A 15,492-nucleotide genomic window follows, 5' to 3' on the forward strand; every position below is an offset into this window, starting at 1 on the left:
GGTACCTGTGTAAATTCCAAAAAATGATGGGCTTTTTATTTGGCAATGTGATTATCTCCCATGGATGGCCACTGACCTAACCTGACTCTGAAAGCTGATGTCATATTTTTCAGTACAACAGAGTCCTGAACAGAAACACAAATTTCTCGGCAAAGGCAAAGCTGAAAACACTATTTGACTACCACTTTCCCTAGTGTTTTGGCATGAGAGGTCTCAAATGAAAACCACAGTCTTATCGTGGTTATGTGATTAAAATCAATTTTAGTTTTGACTCTTTTCAAGCACCGCACACACACACACACACACACACACACACACACAAGACAGGAAGTTAAGCAGACTTCCTAGGCAGAGATCAATGACCTTGACTGCTCTCCTGGCACATGTCTGTCTCAGTGTCCAGCACTCCAAGGTAAGCACTGCTGGACAGATGTGAAAAGAACATGCCATGAAATGAGACTCCTGAGAAATCAAACACATCCGTTTGCACTGATTGCTTAAGGCCTCAAGGAGTTGGCCCCAGATGAAGGGAGAGTTATCTACAGTTTCTAAAATCTTGCTTTCTTGAGTTTTGTGAGTTAGCACTGTTCTCTCTGTGAACTGCGTACAGTATCCTTTGTGATTATTGGGGATGTGGAGCCAAGAGTCACACAAACCAGCACACATTTGGAGAAAGGGAATAAAATTTTGGTGAGATCAAAAGCAACTATGATGTGTCCATTTAAGCAGAAAGTAAAAATACCTTCGGAAAAATTATGAATTGGTTTCACCGGATCATACCCCTCTTGAAAAAAAAATCTGACATTTGCTACAAGCAGCGTTTGTGTGCTAGTATGGATGAATCCATGCAAAACAACACCATCTGTGAAAAAAATTCCAAAAATATCTCCAAATATGTGGGCTACAGTTAACAGCTCACAGAATCTGCATATCCAACACATTGTTAATAAATTTCACTAATGACAAAATTGTTCATGGTTTCTTCATAACCAAACATCAAAAGATTGTCTTGACTTCTCTTTTTTTTTTTTTTTTTTTGGTCAGTAACAACATGGTTTATTATTTCAAAAGTATCTTTTAGTCCAGGTTCTAAGAGTTGGAGAACACTACCATTTCATTAGACAATTTTTTCCCCTGCTCTAAATGAAGTTAACAAAACAAGCATGGACCTGTTTACATTTGATATTCTAGCGTCCCATCCTCTGCACTAAGGAGGGACTGTGGACTGAGGAGTTCAAGTTGTGTGAGAACCTGCAAGGGGAATGCCCACCACCCCCCTCGGAGCTGAATTTTGTGGAGTACAAGTGTGAACAGGGATACGGAATTGGTAAGTTTGGGAAGAGGTTGTAAATTCTGCTTTCAAATAATCCTTTTATTAGGCCTGGCTGGAGTTTGAGTCCGAGCCATTGTTCTCCCTGAGGAGTAGATGGAAATGCAAGTTGACTTTTAGGTGGTTCAGTAAAAAATAAAATTTATGTCAAACTCCTTCTTTTTACCCTTCCACACGCGTGTGACATTGGTGTGGCTGCTGAGCTCTTTGTGGAATGTCTGGTCATGTTCCCCACTCGCTGCAGGCAGGAGGTGGAGTTATTTGTGGCAGGAGTTGAGTTCAGTCCAAGAGGAAGGGTGGGAATGTGTAGCCAAGTACCATGCATGTGCTGGGCCCCTTCTCCGTTCTTCCGGCAGTTGTTACTGGAGCAGACAGTTCCTGAAAGGGATGATTTGAGATTGCATTTGCTTGTGTTGCTCTTCAACCATTCTTTCCCTACAGGGGACCAGGCTCCAGAACCTACAGGCAAATTCTTAATCAAGTAATGGCAACTAAGGGTCTCTGTGGTCAGAGCTGATTTATAGTGATGTTAATTCAATTTGGCCCTGGCTGGACCTAAGCATCACAGAGAAGAGATGCTCTTTATGGAAAACTTTGTAAGATTAACCCTGAGTTCTGAACTGCATAAGCAAGGAATAATATTTTTTTAAAGATTTTATTTATTTATTTATTTATTTTAGAGAGCAGGAGAGAGAGAGAGGACACACATAGGCAGAGGGAGGGGCAGAGAGTGAGGGGAGGCTGAGAATCTCAGGCAGACTCTGTACCGAGCATGGAGCCCAACATGGGGCTTGATCTCATGACTCTGAGCCAAAAATCAAGAGTTGGATGCTCAGCTGACTGAGATACCCAGGCTTCCCAAGTCAGGATTAATTTCGTGCCATTCTAACTGTATAATGCCAGTGGGCATAATTTGAGTGAATAAGAAAGTTCGTTAGTTTCAGAGATGGTTCTCTACCATCTTTAGGTTGCTCTTTGCCCCCAAGATATCTCACGACCAGGCATAGAGTAGTGGGTTGCTGGGACAGGGCCTCTTGAGTGGTGTTTCATGAGCAAAGTCTCATCTCCCCACTCTCTAATTTCTGCATTAAAATATCACGCACTCACATATATAAAGCTCTTAGGAGTCATGTAGCATTTTGAATTACTTTACAAGTTTGCGAAAAAACATAGACGTAGAGACAGTGAGAGCCAAAAAGAAGCTTGGAGATGAACAAATCTGTAGATGAGGAAACAGAGAACCCTGGGAGTATGTCATCTTTGGATAGAGTTTTAGAAGACACTTGGGAACAGAACAAGATTTTCCTTCAGGAGGCTAACACATGACCAAAGTCTGCTTCTAATTTCCTGTTGCTTCCTCTTTTAATCACATAGGTTTCTTGGCTGCCAGCATAATGATCTTCAGTGGAACAATAGACATTATAAATCTGCCTTCATAATTTCTGGGCCATTTTTTTTTTTCTCTAGCCGGTAAATTCCTTAGGTAGTGACTGCTATGATTATAAGTCTTCCAGATCATATAAGCAGGAATCATATTGAATGTACTTAAAAGGCATCAGTCATTCAGCTTAGTCTTTGGCTGGCCAGAGTCCTAGAGTAGGGTCTTGGAGGTCTGCAGGACCAGGAGTTAAACTTTTAATGGCTGGATCGTGCAGGGATTCACAGTATCCAGAGGAGGGGCCATACTGGACCAGAAAGAGGAGTGGGCCTTGTGTCAAGGGAAGGTAACTTGGGGTAGTGGATCTTAAGCAATGAGTGTAGAATTATCCTTACAGGTACATAGTACATGAATATCAGCCCTGCCTATAACCATGATAATGTGGTGACCCAAAATGTAGACAGTAATTGCTCTTTAAAAAAAAAATCAAAGTTATTTATTCCAGGATGAAAAAGACAGAGATCTAAGAAGTTCAAGTCTCTGCTGTAAATTTCTGTTCTTTCAGGTGCAGTGTGTTCCCCGACGTGCGTAATTCCCCCTAGTGATCCTGTAATTCTGCCTGAGAACATCACTGCTGACACTCTGGAGCACTGGATGGAACCTGTCAAAGTCCAGGTGAGGAAAGAGACATTTTTTTATGTGTCAAGGATGTAAGGCTACTGGGAAATTCTCAACTGACAGCATATTCCCTGGAGTAATTTCCAAGGCTTTCAAAGCATCCTTAAAGCAAACAACCACATGGATCATTCCTAGAGAGAAGAATTAAAAATCAGGAAGAGAAAAGAGGAAACTTGATTAAAAAAAAAAAAGAATGGCCCCTATCCAAAGGACACTTTAAAAGATAATCTAGAAAGAAGACTTCGAGCCATAAAGAATGGTAATTCAGGAAGGAAATGGAAAAAGAAGATTACTACTAATGAAAAATAGGACAGGAGAACTTAGAAGAACACAAAGAAATGAAGGAAGTTGAAAGAAGGATGAAGAGGGAAAGATAATTTGGAAAAGATGAAGATGAAACTGAAAACAGGGAAAGAATGACCAAAGAGAGTAAGAGAAAGCTGCCTTTCCTGCCTACCCTTTCTGAACCCTAAGATCTTCTCCCCAGGCCCCTGGAAATCAGTCAGTTGTGGGTAGGACCCACTACCTTGACACCCTCTTCTCTGGGCTATCCTTTGGTTTGTATTCTCCATTGAAACCCTGAGGATTCCCCTCCCTGCTTTCTCCCCTGGGCCCAGGAGAGGGGCACCTGCCCTCCTGTCTCCTCAGTGCCACTTCCGAACCTTTCTCCTTATCTCCTCTCTGGAGTTCCCCACATTTGAATCTAATGCCAACAGAGCAAACATCATCTTTTGACATCTTCTGACTCCTGGGTCACTTTCCCCCATTTATTTCTTAAACACTTTAGCTCCTGGGTCATGTTGTATTAGCTGATACTCCTGCAGGACTCACTGATTTTAATTTCCACACCCTTGACACTTCCAAAACCTGGGTTCTCAGTTCCGTGGCCTCCTTTCGTCCAATGATCACATTTACCTTTCTGACTTCATCCCTTATAGGCTTTCTTTGGCCTGCTCTGATCTTGACACAATGGTTTCATGGCTGATTCTTAGAAAGCCGGGCACATTCCCACCACAGTACCTTTGCTCTGTGGTTCCCTCTGCTTAGAATGCTCTCCTCCCAGGTTTCCTCATGTCTTGCTCCTTGGCTTTCTTCAGAATTTTACTCAAATGTCAGGGGCCCTGTTTGACTATTTATCTAAAATGTTAACTCCGCTAAAACTTTTGTCCCCCTGTCCCTTTTTTATTTTTTTTTTTCTCCTGGGGACTTACCATTACCAGGCATGTTATATATTTTCCTTGTTTATCTTATTTCTTACCCCTTTCTGCTGCTAGAATTAAAAGCCCATGGAGGGAATATTGTCTGTTCCATTCACTACTATGTCCCCTGATGCTATAACTGTTCCTAGTAGGCAGTAAGTGCTCAATGAATATTTGAGAGGTCAATACATGAAAATGAGGAAGAGAAGGCTGTACAAGATCTGGATGGAGAAGATTGTGTGCTAAGTTAGTTATTTCTCCTTAGAGTGGGAGGGTTGGGATAATACAGAGCCTGGAAGCTCCGTTGCTTTATTAGACTCTCTAACAAAAAAAATCCTTGGAAGGCTGTTCTTATAGGGTCACCTAGAGATGGAGTCTAGAGATGCCCAACATTTCATTTGGAAACCATCCTCAGATTGCTTCTTTTTTCTCACAGGCTAATTGTGCTGTATTAACAGGGATTTGTGTCAAAGCAGGAGGATCAGAAAAAACTACTCCAAGTATGATTCAGGAGAGAGGGATAGGGGAGTAGCATACCCCTATTAATTCAGTCCGTTATTCACTGAACAAACAGTTGTTGGGACTTACTGTGTGCCCTGGAACGGGGCTAAGTGCTGGGAATATGGAGATGAGAAAATGATAGTCCTTCTAGTTATGAGACTTACAATCTGGCCATGAAAACATTTATAAGAATGCAACACGGGAAGTGGTTTGGTTGTGGTAGAAGTGCTGTGGGAACACCCAGGAGGAAGCAACTAATTCTTCTGCTCAGGAGCTTCAAGAAGAATCCAAGGACCAGGAAGCTTTTCCTCTGGGTCATAAACTATGATCATGAGGAATGTTCCAGAGGGTTAGGAATGGTAAGAAGTTCTCTGTGGCTGAAACGATGGGTATGTGTGGTGGTAAGGGAGAGAGAGATGGGTACTGGAAGGATGACACAGGGGAGAGGCAGGTGGGTGAGATCCCACAGAGCACCCCGTGCCCCTCCTAGGACAAAGAACTGAAGGAGGACGTTGAGCAGGGTAGAGCAAACGAGGAGCCTGAGGGCAGGGTGTAGACTGGATTGGGTGGGAAGGAGAGAGCCAGAGAAACACCTTGCCTGGTTCTCCCACCCCTGGCCTTTCTAGACTTTACTTCCCACTTCTAGCTGAAATTACAGCACCCGGAGGAAGAGTCCTGGAAGAGCCCCTGCCTCCCATTTCACGGCGTGCCGGATGGTCTAGACCTTTTCCTTCAGCCCCTTAAATTCTTCTTCCCCGGGGAAAAGACTTCTCTTTCTCCATTAGAAACTGAAGGGGGAAAGGCTTAGGATATTTCAGACCCTTTTCTTCCTCTTGAGACATACACTGCTTAAGGAACTCTTCTCCACCCACTTCCCTGTAAAGGCATCCAGTGGGAACAGTTGGTGGGGTTTTGGGAGGCCAGAGTGCAGGCCGTCCAGTGTTTGGGGGTCTCCCATTTCTGTTTTCCAAGTGGTGCATTCAAAGAAGAGAAGTTCGGTTGTCTCCATGAAGATAACAGGGGTACCAATACCAGAGGCGTTGACTGGTTCCAAACTAGAAATGATATTTTCTATTTTCTGAACGCCTCCTTTTTCTTAACTGTCCTTCAGGGGAGTCATTATTATTTATTTGCCCCTATTCCATAGCTTTTTCTTTACATTTATATTCCTAGTGACTTTTCCAGTACTGGGAACCTCATTGGTGTCTTATAAAAATTGATTGAGCAAGCAAAGAAATTGTTGCACCATTTTCTACTTTCGAAGTGAATGTCTACTTCCTAGACAATCGGGGCCATTTCGGCAGCTCTGCACGACTGTGTAATCACATCCTTGTCACTTTCAAGTTGTCCACCCCGGAGAGAAAATGCAGAGTACCTTTTTCTCCTTAAGCCAAACATTAAGTGTTATTGTCTGTATCATTGCATGTGTCATGACCCTGGTCTAGTCAGTAAATCCAGGTTTTGAAACAGGTTATCCAGGCATTTTTTCAAGGCTGGTAGCATCACAGAAATGTTGTAGACCTTAGAATCAAAAATGTATTTTTAAAAAACCTGAATTTTAACTCATAATCTCTGTTATTCATCAGGTAGACAATTTTAGGCAATTTTACTGTTCTGTACCTCCATTCCTTGTCTGTAGGATAGACATAATAGCTATTTCATAAGGTTAGCATGAGTATCAGATGAGAAACAGGGATAGAAATTAACTCTGTCCTTGATGAGGAACACTGTTTCTTGATTAGTTGCCATTCTTCCTAGAGACAGGATGCTTTCCCTCACGTCTGTCTGCTCTTCCCATCATCAATGATACTGCCCTTCTTTGTGATTTGGGGATACAGCTATCCTGATCCTAATTTGCATAATTTTAGAGGCACTCTCACTTTATTGGAGTTTTTGAGACTCATGTCCTATTTCTGTGTGAAAACAAAGGGAAGTAATTAGCTCCTTCTCCTAACATAGAGGAAGAAATGTAAGAACTCACAAAATGGGCAAGAGTAATTTGTTCCTGAGAAAACATCCAAAGGTCAGAATTTTAAAAGTTGAATATATAAGTGATAACATAACCCAAATCGAGATTCTTTATGCCCAAAGAAAACCCAGTGTTAATTCAGTGGTTAACATGAATTATCATAGAGCGTCCAAAGAAGCTGTCATCTGTGACTCTCTCAACAATTCCATAGATATAATGAAATAAAGGAGACTTGCTTACCAAAAAAAAAAAAAAAAAAGCTTACCTCGGATGCTTTGTTTTTAGGAAATCAAAATTTTATCATGACAGAAAACAAGAGAAAGGAGTCAGTGGAAGCAACAGGAATGGCGATGAGGTTACTCTTGTGTTCCCAGGTCCTCAGAGATAAGATTATGCACCAGCCATAAATGAGTTCATGACGTCTGCCATTCTGTGGCATCCAGCAGCTCCTGAGCAGCGGGAAATCTACCCTTGTCCTCATAAATAAGAGGAAATGCCTTATAAGCCGAAGCAGTTGTGTTAAATGAAACTCTTCATTAAAATCCTTATAACTTACATTGGTTTATCTTGGGGGTTGTTCCAGTATTGCGTTCCATCTTAAATTTTGGTGTCCTTAAGAGTCACTTGGGCAGTTTGTAAGAGAGACAGAGCTGGGTTCCACCCTTCAGAGAGGCTGGCGATGCCACGAAGCACACCCAGCATTCCACTGTAATGCTTTGAAAGACACTGCGATTACCAAATAAAATGCTGGCAACAGCAATATTTTAAATGCAAGCACGTCTGTTTGGAGCCTGGCTCCTTTGTTTGGTAAATGATGATCTCCTTATTTCGTGCGAATCCCTATCTCCCATACTTCAAATACCTTTATATCTGGCAAGACTACAGAGCAAATGAATTCAGTTGCATCATTTTCTCTAGTCTGCTTCCAATGACTTCATTCTTTGTAATAAAAACGGTATCTTACAGTTGGATAACATTTGATTGTTTTCAAAGTTGTATATATATAAAATATATATTTTTATGTATTTATAATTTCATTTTAATCTTATCACAAACCAATACACTAGGAAAGCGGGATTTAATGACCTTCGTTTTGACCGATAAAGTTGACGTTGGATGATCTGTTCAAGTTTGACGTTGGAAATGGAGAAAGAAGTGCAATGAACTTCTCTGATCCCAAGTCCAATGTCATCTCCCCTGAATCACCCTATTTGCCATAGTTGTTTCTTCCCCCTGCGGTGTACTTGGATTAGTTTGCTCATCAAAAAGAAAAGAAGACACTCCTCTCAATTATAAGAACCCCCTCCTTCCTACACTTCTCTTATTTCCTTTCTTCCTTCTCTAACAAAAATAATTTAGTGCTCGCTTCGGCAGCACATATTCTAACAAAAATAATTTAGAGAGACAGTTTTCTATAATTCTACTTTTCCCTATTGTGAAAGAGACTGTTTCTAAAGAACCAACAAGTAACCTTTTGAGATGCCCACAAACCTTATTTGCCTTTCCCTGGGGTTCTACTGGTTTTTATCCCTGCAAATGATACCTGACTTCTAGAATAATATACTTTCCATTAAAGGAAGAATTTCTGAGAACTTAGATAACCTGGGGTTTTGATGAAAAACAACTCGAAGTAGCAACTGGCATAAAGAAGAGTGAGGTCCCCCTGAGTTCAAATACTTACCCTTTGGTGGCCTCTGCCTATTCAGCAGCAAGGGCCAAGATAATGTTCTCTATCCTGTAGGGCTGTTGTGAAAATTAAAAATAACACTTCTGAGATGTCTTACCCGGTTTTTAGCCTATAGTTCTGAAGTGAGTAAAAATGAAATTTCAGTTCCTTTAGTACAAATCTTACCTTTGGAAGTTTCCTTCCTCTCTGAACAGATATCACCAGTTCTCTCTATGAAAGAGAAAACATAAAATCCTCTAGGTTGTATACTCTGCTCGTTGGTGTGCACCCACGAGTGTAGACAGAAACATGTAGATCATGTGTTTCTTTTTCCTGTCCCATTTACAAAAGGGGCTGGGAAGGGAATTAATGGCCATTCAGTGTTTCCTATTTGAACACTGACTAAAGAAGCAACGTCTAACCCCTTCGGTTGTGAGACCAAGAGTCCAGATGAAAATGACTGTTATTTCTAATGACTCAAGGGCATGCTGGCTGTGGGAGACAAGAGGTGAGGATCTGAAATGCTCAGATGGACGTGTTGGGCCTTTTGTTTTTGTAATGGTGTCTTTCTCCTTCACCTACTGTACACAGAGATCCAGACATTTCTATGGTGATGACATCTGCCGCGAAATACCTGTCAGAAAGACAGGACACCAAACAGAAGGGCTTCTTGGCACTCAAATAAAGGCCTGCCAGTCCTTGTGACTGAGCAATGGAATTTGGCAGTTGGGATACAGAAGACAGCCACATGCCCAGTCGGTAGCATTGCTCACACCCAGAAGCAAGAGCTTTTGCCCCACAGCCTCCCACAACTCTCTGGCAGTACCCAGACACCTGATGGTCTGGGGAGCCTGAGCTGAGGGTGTGGGAGGAGCTCCCCTCGGACTTCTCTTGGGAGCATGCTGTGCTTTTCTCATCCCTGCATTTCCTCTGCTTCATTTTCCCCTTCCTTTTTCTTCTTTTCTGTCCTTCTACCTCTAAACTGGAAGATTCTTGAGGGTAGGAATGATGTCTTATTTTCATCCCCAGATCTCCTCAGCGGATGACTCATTTAGTCCCTTGCTTAAAACAGGTTGCCAAAACCAGAGCCCATAGAAGAGAGTAGCTCCTGCCTCCACAAAGCTCTTTCCCAAGGCAAGCCTTTTGATTTTTCCAAAGGCCTACGTAAAGTTGAATTTTTATGACTTTCCTTAACCACTGTGTTGAGGGGATGTTTTATTATATTTTGAGATTTACCACTTAAATGGGAAAATTAACATTTTTGACTTATGTTGGAAAGACGTGGTCCTTCAAGACTCTGATTTCTTGGGGAGGTGATTTTTTTTTTTTAATACATAATGTGGCAATTGTTTGCACGTAATTATACTTGAAAGCGTTCCATTCTCAAGTACAAAAGCATCCATCATAACATCTCATTTCCTCTATTAGTTTGCTTCGTAAATTCATTTTTCACAGACTGAACAATGCCTTTCTTTTCTTTTTTTAGTATATCACAATTAGGAATTAGTGAAGTCCAAACTAATGAGATTTTCCTGTGGCTCCAAATGGGAGGATTGTAAGATGCTCAGCACTGCAGGGAATCTCTCCCTCGCCCCCCCAGCTCTTCACTGGAATCGCTCAGTCAAAACAAATCTTGTAATTTCTGACTTTGTTTTCCCAAATTGGTCCCCAAAGGATTAGTAATTCCTTAAGCAAAAACAAAACGTTTCAAGAGGAAGGGAGAAGCAGGAAGAGAAAAAGAAGACAGTGCCCCCCAGGAGCCATAGTGTCCCACTAGCTGGTCTCACCCTCCCATCTGTCTTCTTGTCTCCACATCCTTGCCCTCATCCCTCAGAGTGTCCTCTGGATGGGCACAGTTGTGTAACAGCCCCAGTGACACTTGCCACACACACACATCAGTGGGAGAACAAATCCCTCAGACATGAGTCATGAAAAAACCTTCTTTTTCATCCGTTTCAAGTATGGAAGTGTCTGCTTTTGGTTTGAGTAAGTCTTGAGGCATCGAGTCCAAGACAGTCTTGGAAGATGGGGGAAGAAGAACTGAAGAGCTAACTGCAGGGTGATGTGCGACTGTCCAAATACATACGCCAAAACAGGGCTGTATTTTATTTAGGGTTGCATACACATGTAGTAATAAGGAAATGGTCACAAACCTGGGCAGCAGCAGAACTTTGTGGTCTGTTGTGATTAGCAGCCCGTTCTGTCAAGTAACTATTCCTGATTAAAAAAAACAATTGAGCAACTCTGTGTTAGACCTTAGTGTTGGCTAACCATCAGTCTTGTGACCTTTAGTGAGACATTTAACCAAGCAATAGCCTTCAATTGCCTTATGACCTTCCCCTTCCTCTCCTCCCTTCCGTCTCTCTCTTTCTTTCTGTCTCTCTCTCTTTCCCCCTCCCACCTTCGTTCTATTCTTCCCTTTTTCCCTTTTACTTTAAAAAAATTTGTAAATGGCCCAGCCAAGAGGAAATCTTTAAACTGGTATTCTCATAAATATTTTCCTTTTGGAGACTTCAAAATAAATCTTTGTTCACAATCAATTCACCTGCAAAGTGGCTTATTAGTAGTATAATAACAATATAAAACTGTATAGAAATAATAAATTTAAAATTATTATATTATATTATTATAAAAATTTAAAATTCAGAATAGTTGTTACCAGTAGGGAGGAAGGAAGGAGAATGAGGGGACATTAATTGACTCTCTAGTGACTTAAATTCTGGAAGCAGATGCCATCAAATTGTTAAGATTTGATAAAGGTGGAAAGAGGATAAAGGTTGTTCTTTCAATTATTTCCTATAGCTTTTCAAATGTAATATACACTATCATAATTTGTCAAAAATATTCCAGAAAATAAGAAAGAGTGAATTCTTAAAAGATACATTGAGGCATATTAAAAATTTTAAGGGCTTATTTGACCAAAAACCTGTTTGAGGGGCTCCTGGGTGGCTCAGTGGGTTAGGGCCTCTGCCTTCAGCTCAGGTCATGATCCCAGGGTCCTGGGATTGAGTCCCTCATTGGGCTCTCCGCTCAGCAGGGAGCCTGCTTCCCTTCCTTTCTCTGCCTGCCTCTCTGCCTACTTGTGATCTCTGTCTGTCAAATAAATAAAATCTTTAAAAAAAAAAAAAATCTGTTTGAGTCAGGCAGCATCAAACCGAAAGTGGTTAGGAGTGCTCCAACAAGAGGAGCTCTACGGTAAGAAAAAAAAAAAAAAAAACAGAAGGAAAGTAAGGAAATTATTGACTGGCTATAGCTTAAAGCCTAGTTGAGTCTTTGTGACTGGTTGTCCACAGTTTTCAGTTTCATAACCTTGAAACATTCACAGGCTTAGATGTTGGGTTGCTTACATGGGCCACCATGGATCAGAGCCACCTCAGTCTAATGGCCTCCTTGTTGAATTAATTTAACTAATGTCACCAGTAGCTAGCCCTTCCCATTGTTTTTCTTCCCATTTCACTCCCCTCTTTTACCTCACCACCACAAATATGCCCCTAAAATTTCGGGCCTGAAACACATTTGAAATTCTCCGGTTTTGATCAATAAGTAGCAGTTCAATTAATGACATAAGAGTGTCTTCTCTTATGGGATGAGTGTCGTTCAAAGGCCAGAAGATTGTGGAGAATCCTGGAGCTCCAATATCATATTTAGTGGTCGACAAAGGCTTATAAAACATCATCTCTAAGTCACTGAAATAAGATATATGAGTGGGAAACAGTCCCTATTCTCAAGGATTTCACAGTCTAGGAAGGCGTATCACCCAGGTACCAGAAGCTTTTGCGATTTTCTAGAGATTAAGGAAGGATGCCAGTTTGAATCCATTTCATGTCTGAATGACAGAACATTAAAGAATCATTGAGATGAATATTCTCAGTTCTACTATCATGAATTTATTCTACAGATATAGTTGCCCATATATGAAATGTTTTATGCGTAGCATTGTTTGTTGGAGCACAAGACTGAATAACCTAATTATCCATCAATATGGGTCTGGGTAAGTAAATGGGGGCTCATACATGCAATGAAATACTATACAATCAATAGAATGCAGCACTCCAGATAACATAAAATGGACAGAACCCCAAGGAACATTGTGAAGTGAAATAAAGACAAACAAGCAAACAACAGCAGACCAAAGTACAAAATAAAATTATGGTATTTTATCACTTGTACGTGGCAATAGTTCCATATGTATATGTGTGCCTAGGCATAGAATACTTGTGCAATGATACGAAACACAGAAAATCAAATGGAGGAACTTGGGTGGCTGGGGGTCAGGAGTAAGAGGGAGACTGTGCACCCTTTCTACCTTTTATATCCTGGGAATCTGTATAACATAGTAATAAAATTATATAAATACACAAAGATAGAAAACATCAGTTGGAGATGATAGGACAAAAGAGCAAAAAAAACCAAATCTCAAGTAAAGAAAGACTCTTCCTTTCTTTCTCCTCCCGCCCTTTGCAATATAGCTTTAGAATTTCTAAAGTGTTAGCAAACCCGTATTCCTATGTTTATAAAAGACGTGGATGAGGTAGAAGGTTTAGAGGGCATAAGAGAAGCTGGGACAGTCAGTTAAAATGTTCTGGAGAGTTCTGGCCATGGACACCCCATGAGAGTGCCAAGGCTAAATATCCCCTTATGTGGAAGAATTGACCTCCATAAGGGCACCAACTAGATTTGTGAATATTCAGACTCCTCTTGCTGACTGGGGAATCTGGCTCAGAGTGCTGGAAGCCTGTATACATTTGAGAGTCTGACTGATAGGGATGGGGAAAGGGGATCCTTAGGGAATGTGGTGCCATGAGAAGGAATAAGATTGCTATGTATTTACATCTCCAGGGTGAAACTTTCTGTTACCTGCTATTACCATTATCTGGTGACAACAAGGAAACATAAAACGTGGATATTTTAAATAATAGCAGTCAAGACCATTGCTAGCTAAATAGAGTTCCACTGATACTGGTTTTAAAAGATAAACAAGGATCCTTTCCAGGTAGCTGAGCCATTGTTTATATGCAAATGGTCTTCTTAAGTGGCCTTTTGTGCAGAATACCTCTGCTTTTAGTAGGCTGAACACCCCTATTGTGTTTCCCTTTTGTATTTGTATAATTCTGTATAGATTTGATAATCTTTTTTTTCCCAGTGCAATGAAAACTTAAAACCAAGTCACTTTCTATGCTATTACAATGTGGAATTTTGAGTATTGGAATTTATTAGGGTATATGGTATTTATCCCCTCTTTAGGGAAGTGGTGAAAGAAGATTTTTCGTTTATAGTAGTACAACTCCAGGAAAATCTTGCAGATTCCCATTCTCATAACTATGGTTCATATTCATGTACCTACATATTAATATATGCAAATGTCTCCAATCTGATTATTGCACAGTCTTAGCATTCTAGAATGCATGATTTCCAGTTACCGAAAGTACTATCTTGTGTAAAGCTCATATCCGACAGTGTATTATTTTTCTTCTGATTGCACCGTATTCCTCACACACTGAATTAAAATGTGCGTATGAAAGTCTACAAATGACTGGGTTGATAGCAGGCTCCGGAGAGAATCTCCTTTTCTCCCTGAAGCCTCCTGTGGGACTTTCTCTTCTCCTGAAGTGCATCTTTCGAAATTTTAAAATACAAAAATTAAAAGGAAAAAGTTCAGTGATAAGCATCATTCAAGAAAGAGTAGATGACTGTTTAAATGCACATCTGGAAATGACCATTGGGACCGAGACAATCACCAGTGTTTAACACGAACGTGGTCTTGCGCTCTCCCCTTGATGCAGATGCCATTTTGAGCCCGTGGTGTCACGTTAACCCTGCTTGACCAATGCGTAGACCTTCTTTAATTTCCCATGAGGAAGGGATAAGTGTGCTAACAAGAGCTGCAGATTGTGCAGCCTCTCCTCCGGTCTTTGCTCGGCACTCACATCTTATCGTCTAGGATTCTTGAGATCCGTTTTTAGTTCAACCCTCAGCCCTTTCTCAGCCCTTAAAAATCCTCGGTGCTTCCTGGTCAACCCAGACAGCTCACAGTTTCTTGTAATGTTATTGAAAACTTCAAAACAAATGGAAACAATCTTATGCCTAGAGCCAAATTAAACTCATTACAACATAGAGGATGCTTTCTTAAAATTATACCTGCACCTCTCTGGAAATTCTGATATCTCGGGAGAGAGGAGCGAAGGAGGATGAAGAGGATGAGAGCTCCACCCTGGTACCAGCTGGCAGGATTAGCAGCTCTGGAGGAAAGACCAGCTGGCCTCCACTCTCTCAGTGGGGCACAGCCAGGGTCTCCCTCCTCAGGAAGTGGGGTTGGACTGGTAGGGGAGCTCAGGCTCTGCCCCTTCTCTTACTGACCAGGGCTCTTTGTTTTTGTTTTCTGTTCTTTCGTCTTCCCCTTCAGAGCATCGTGTGCACTGGGCGGCGTCAATGGCACCCAGACCCTGTCCTGGTCCACTGCATTCAGTCATGTGAGGTAAGCTGCACGCCCCCCACCCCAACCCAGACTAGAGTTCTTAAGTCTGCTTAACTCACAGGGAGTTGAGCCTTTCTAATTCAAGATCTTGCTCCTGTACCCTTTGGTTAATCACTTAAATCTAGCTCTCCAATCCCCAAATTACAGATACTAGGATTTCTCTTCTTCCTTTTTTCTTCTTTCTTCTTCCTCCTTCCTTCTTCTGTCATCATCGTCGTCTTCTCCTTCTTCCTCTTCCTCTTCTTCTTCTTCTTTTTAGCAAAATCTCTAGGGTCTCATTTTAAATGACCTAATAA

The 15,492-nt window shown here is 41.3% G+C and overlaps 1 protein-coding gene across 2 annotated transcripts in view; it reads left to right on the forward strand.

The window, feature by feature from the left end:
- Positions 1-15,492, forward strand: part of PAPPA2 (pappalysin 2) — a gene marked incomplete at both ends in the record, with an annotated part of 273,603 nt that overhangs the window by 223,305 nt on the left and 34,806 nt on the right. For both annotated transcript variants that reach the window (XM_080824978.1, XM_080824979.1), the window contains 3 exons: positions 1,192-1,327; positions 3,274-3,383; positions 15,125-15,196. In XM_080824978.1, the coding sequence (XP_080681104.1) occupies positions 1,192-1,327; positions 3,274-3,383; positions 15,125-15,196 (318 nt within the window). The remainder of the gene's footprint in view (positions 1-1,191; positions 1,328-3,273; positions 3,384-15,124; positions 15,197-15,492) is intronic.

The sequence above is a fragment of the Martes martes genome, assembly GCF_963455335.1.
Source record: "Martes martes genome assembly, chromosome: 15".
NCBI lineage: Eukaryota > Metazoa > Chordata > Mammalia > Carnivora > Mustelidae > Martes > Martes martes.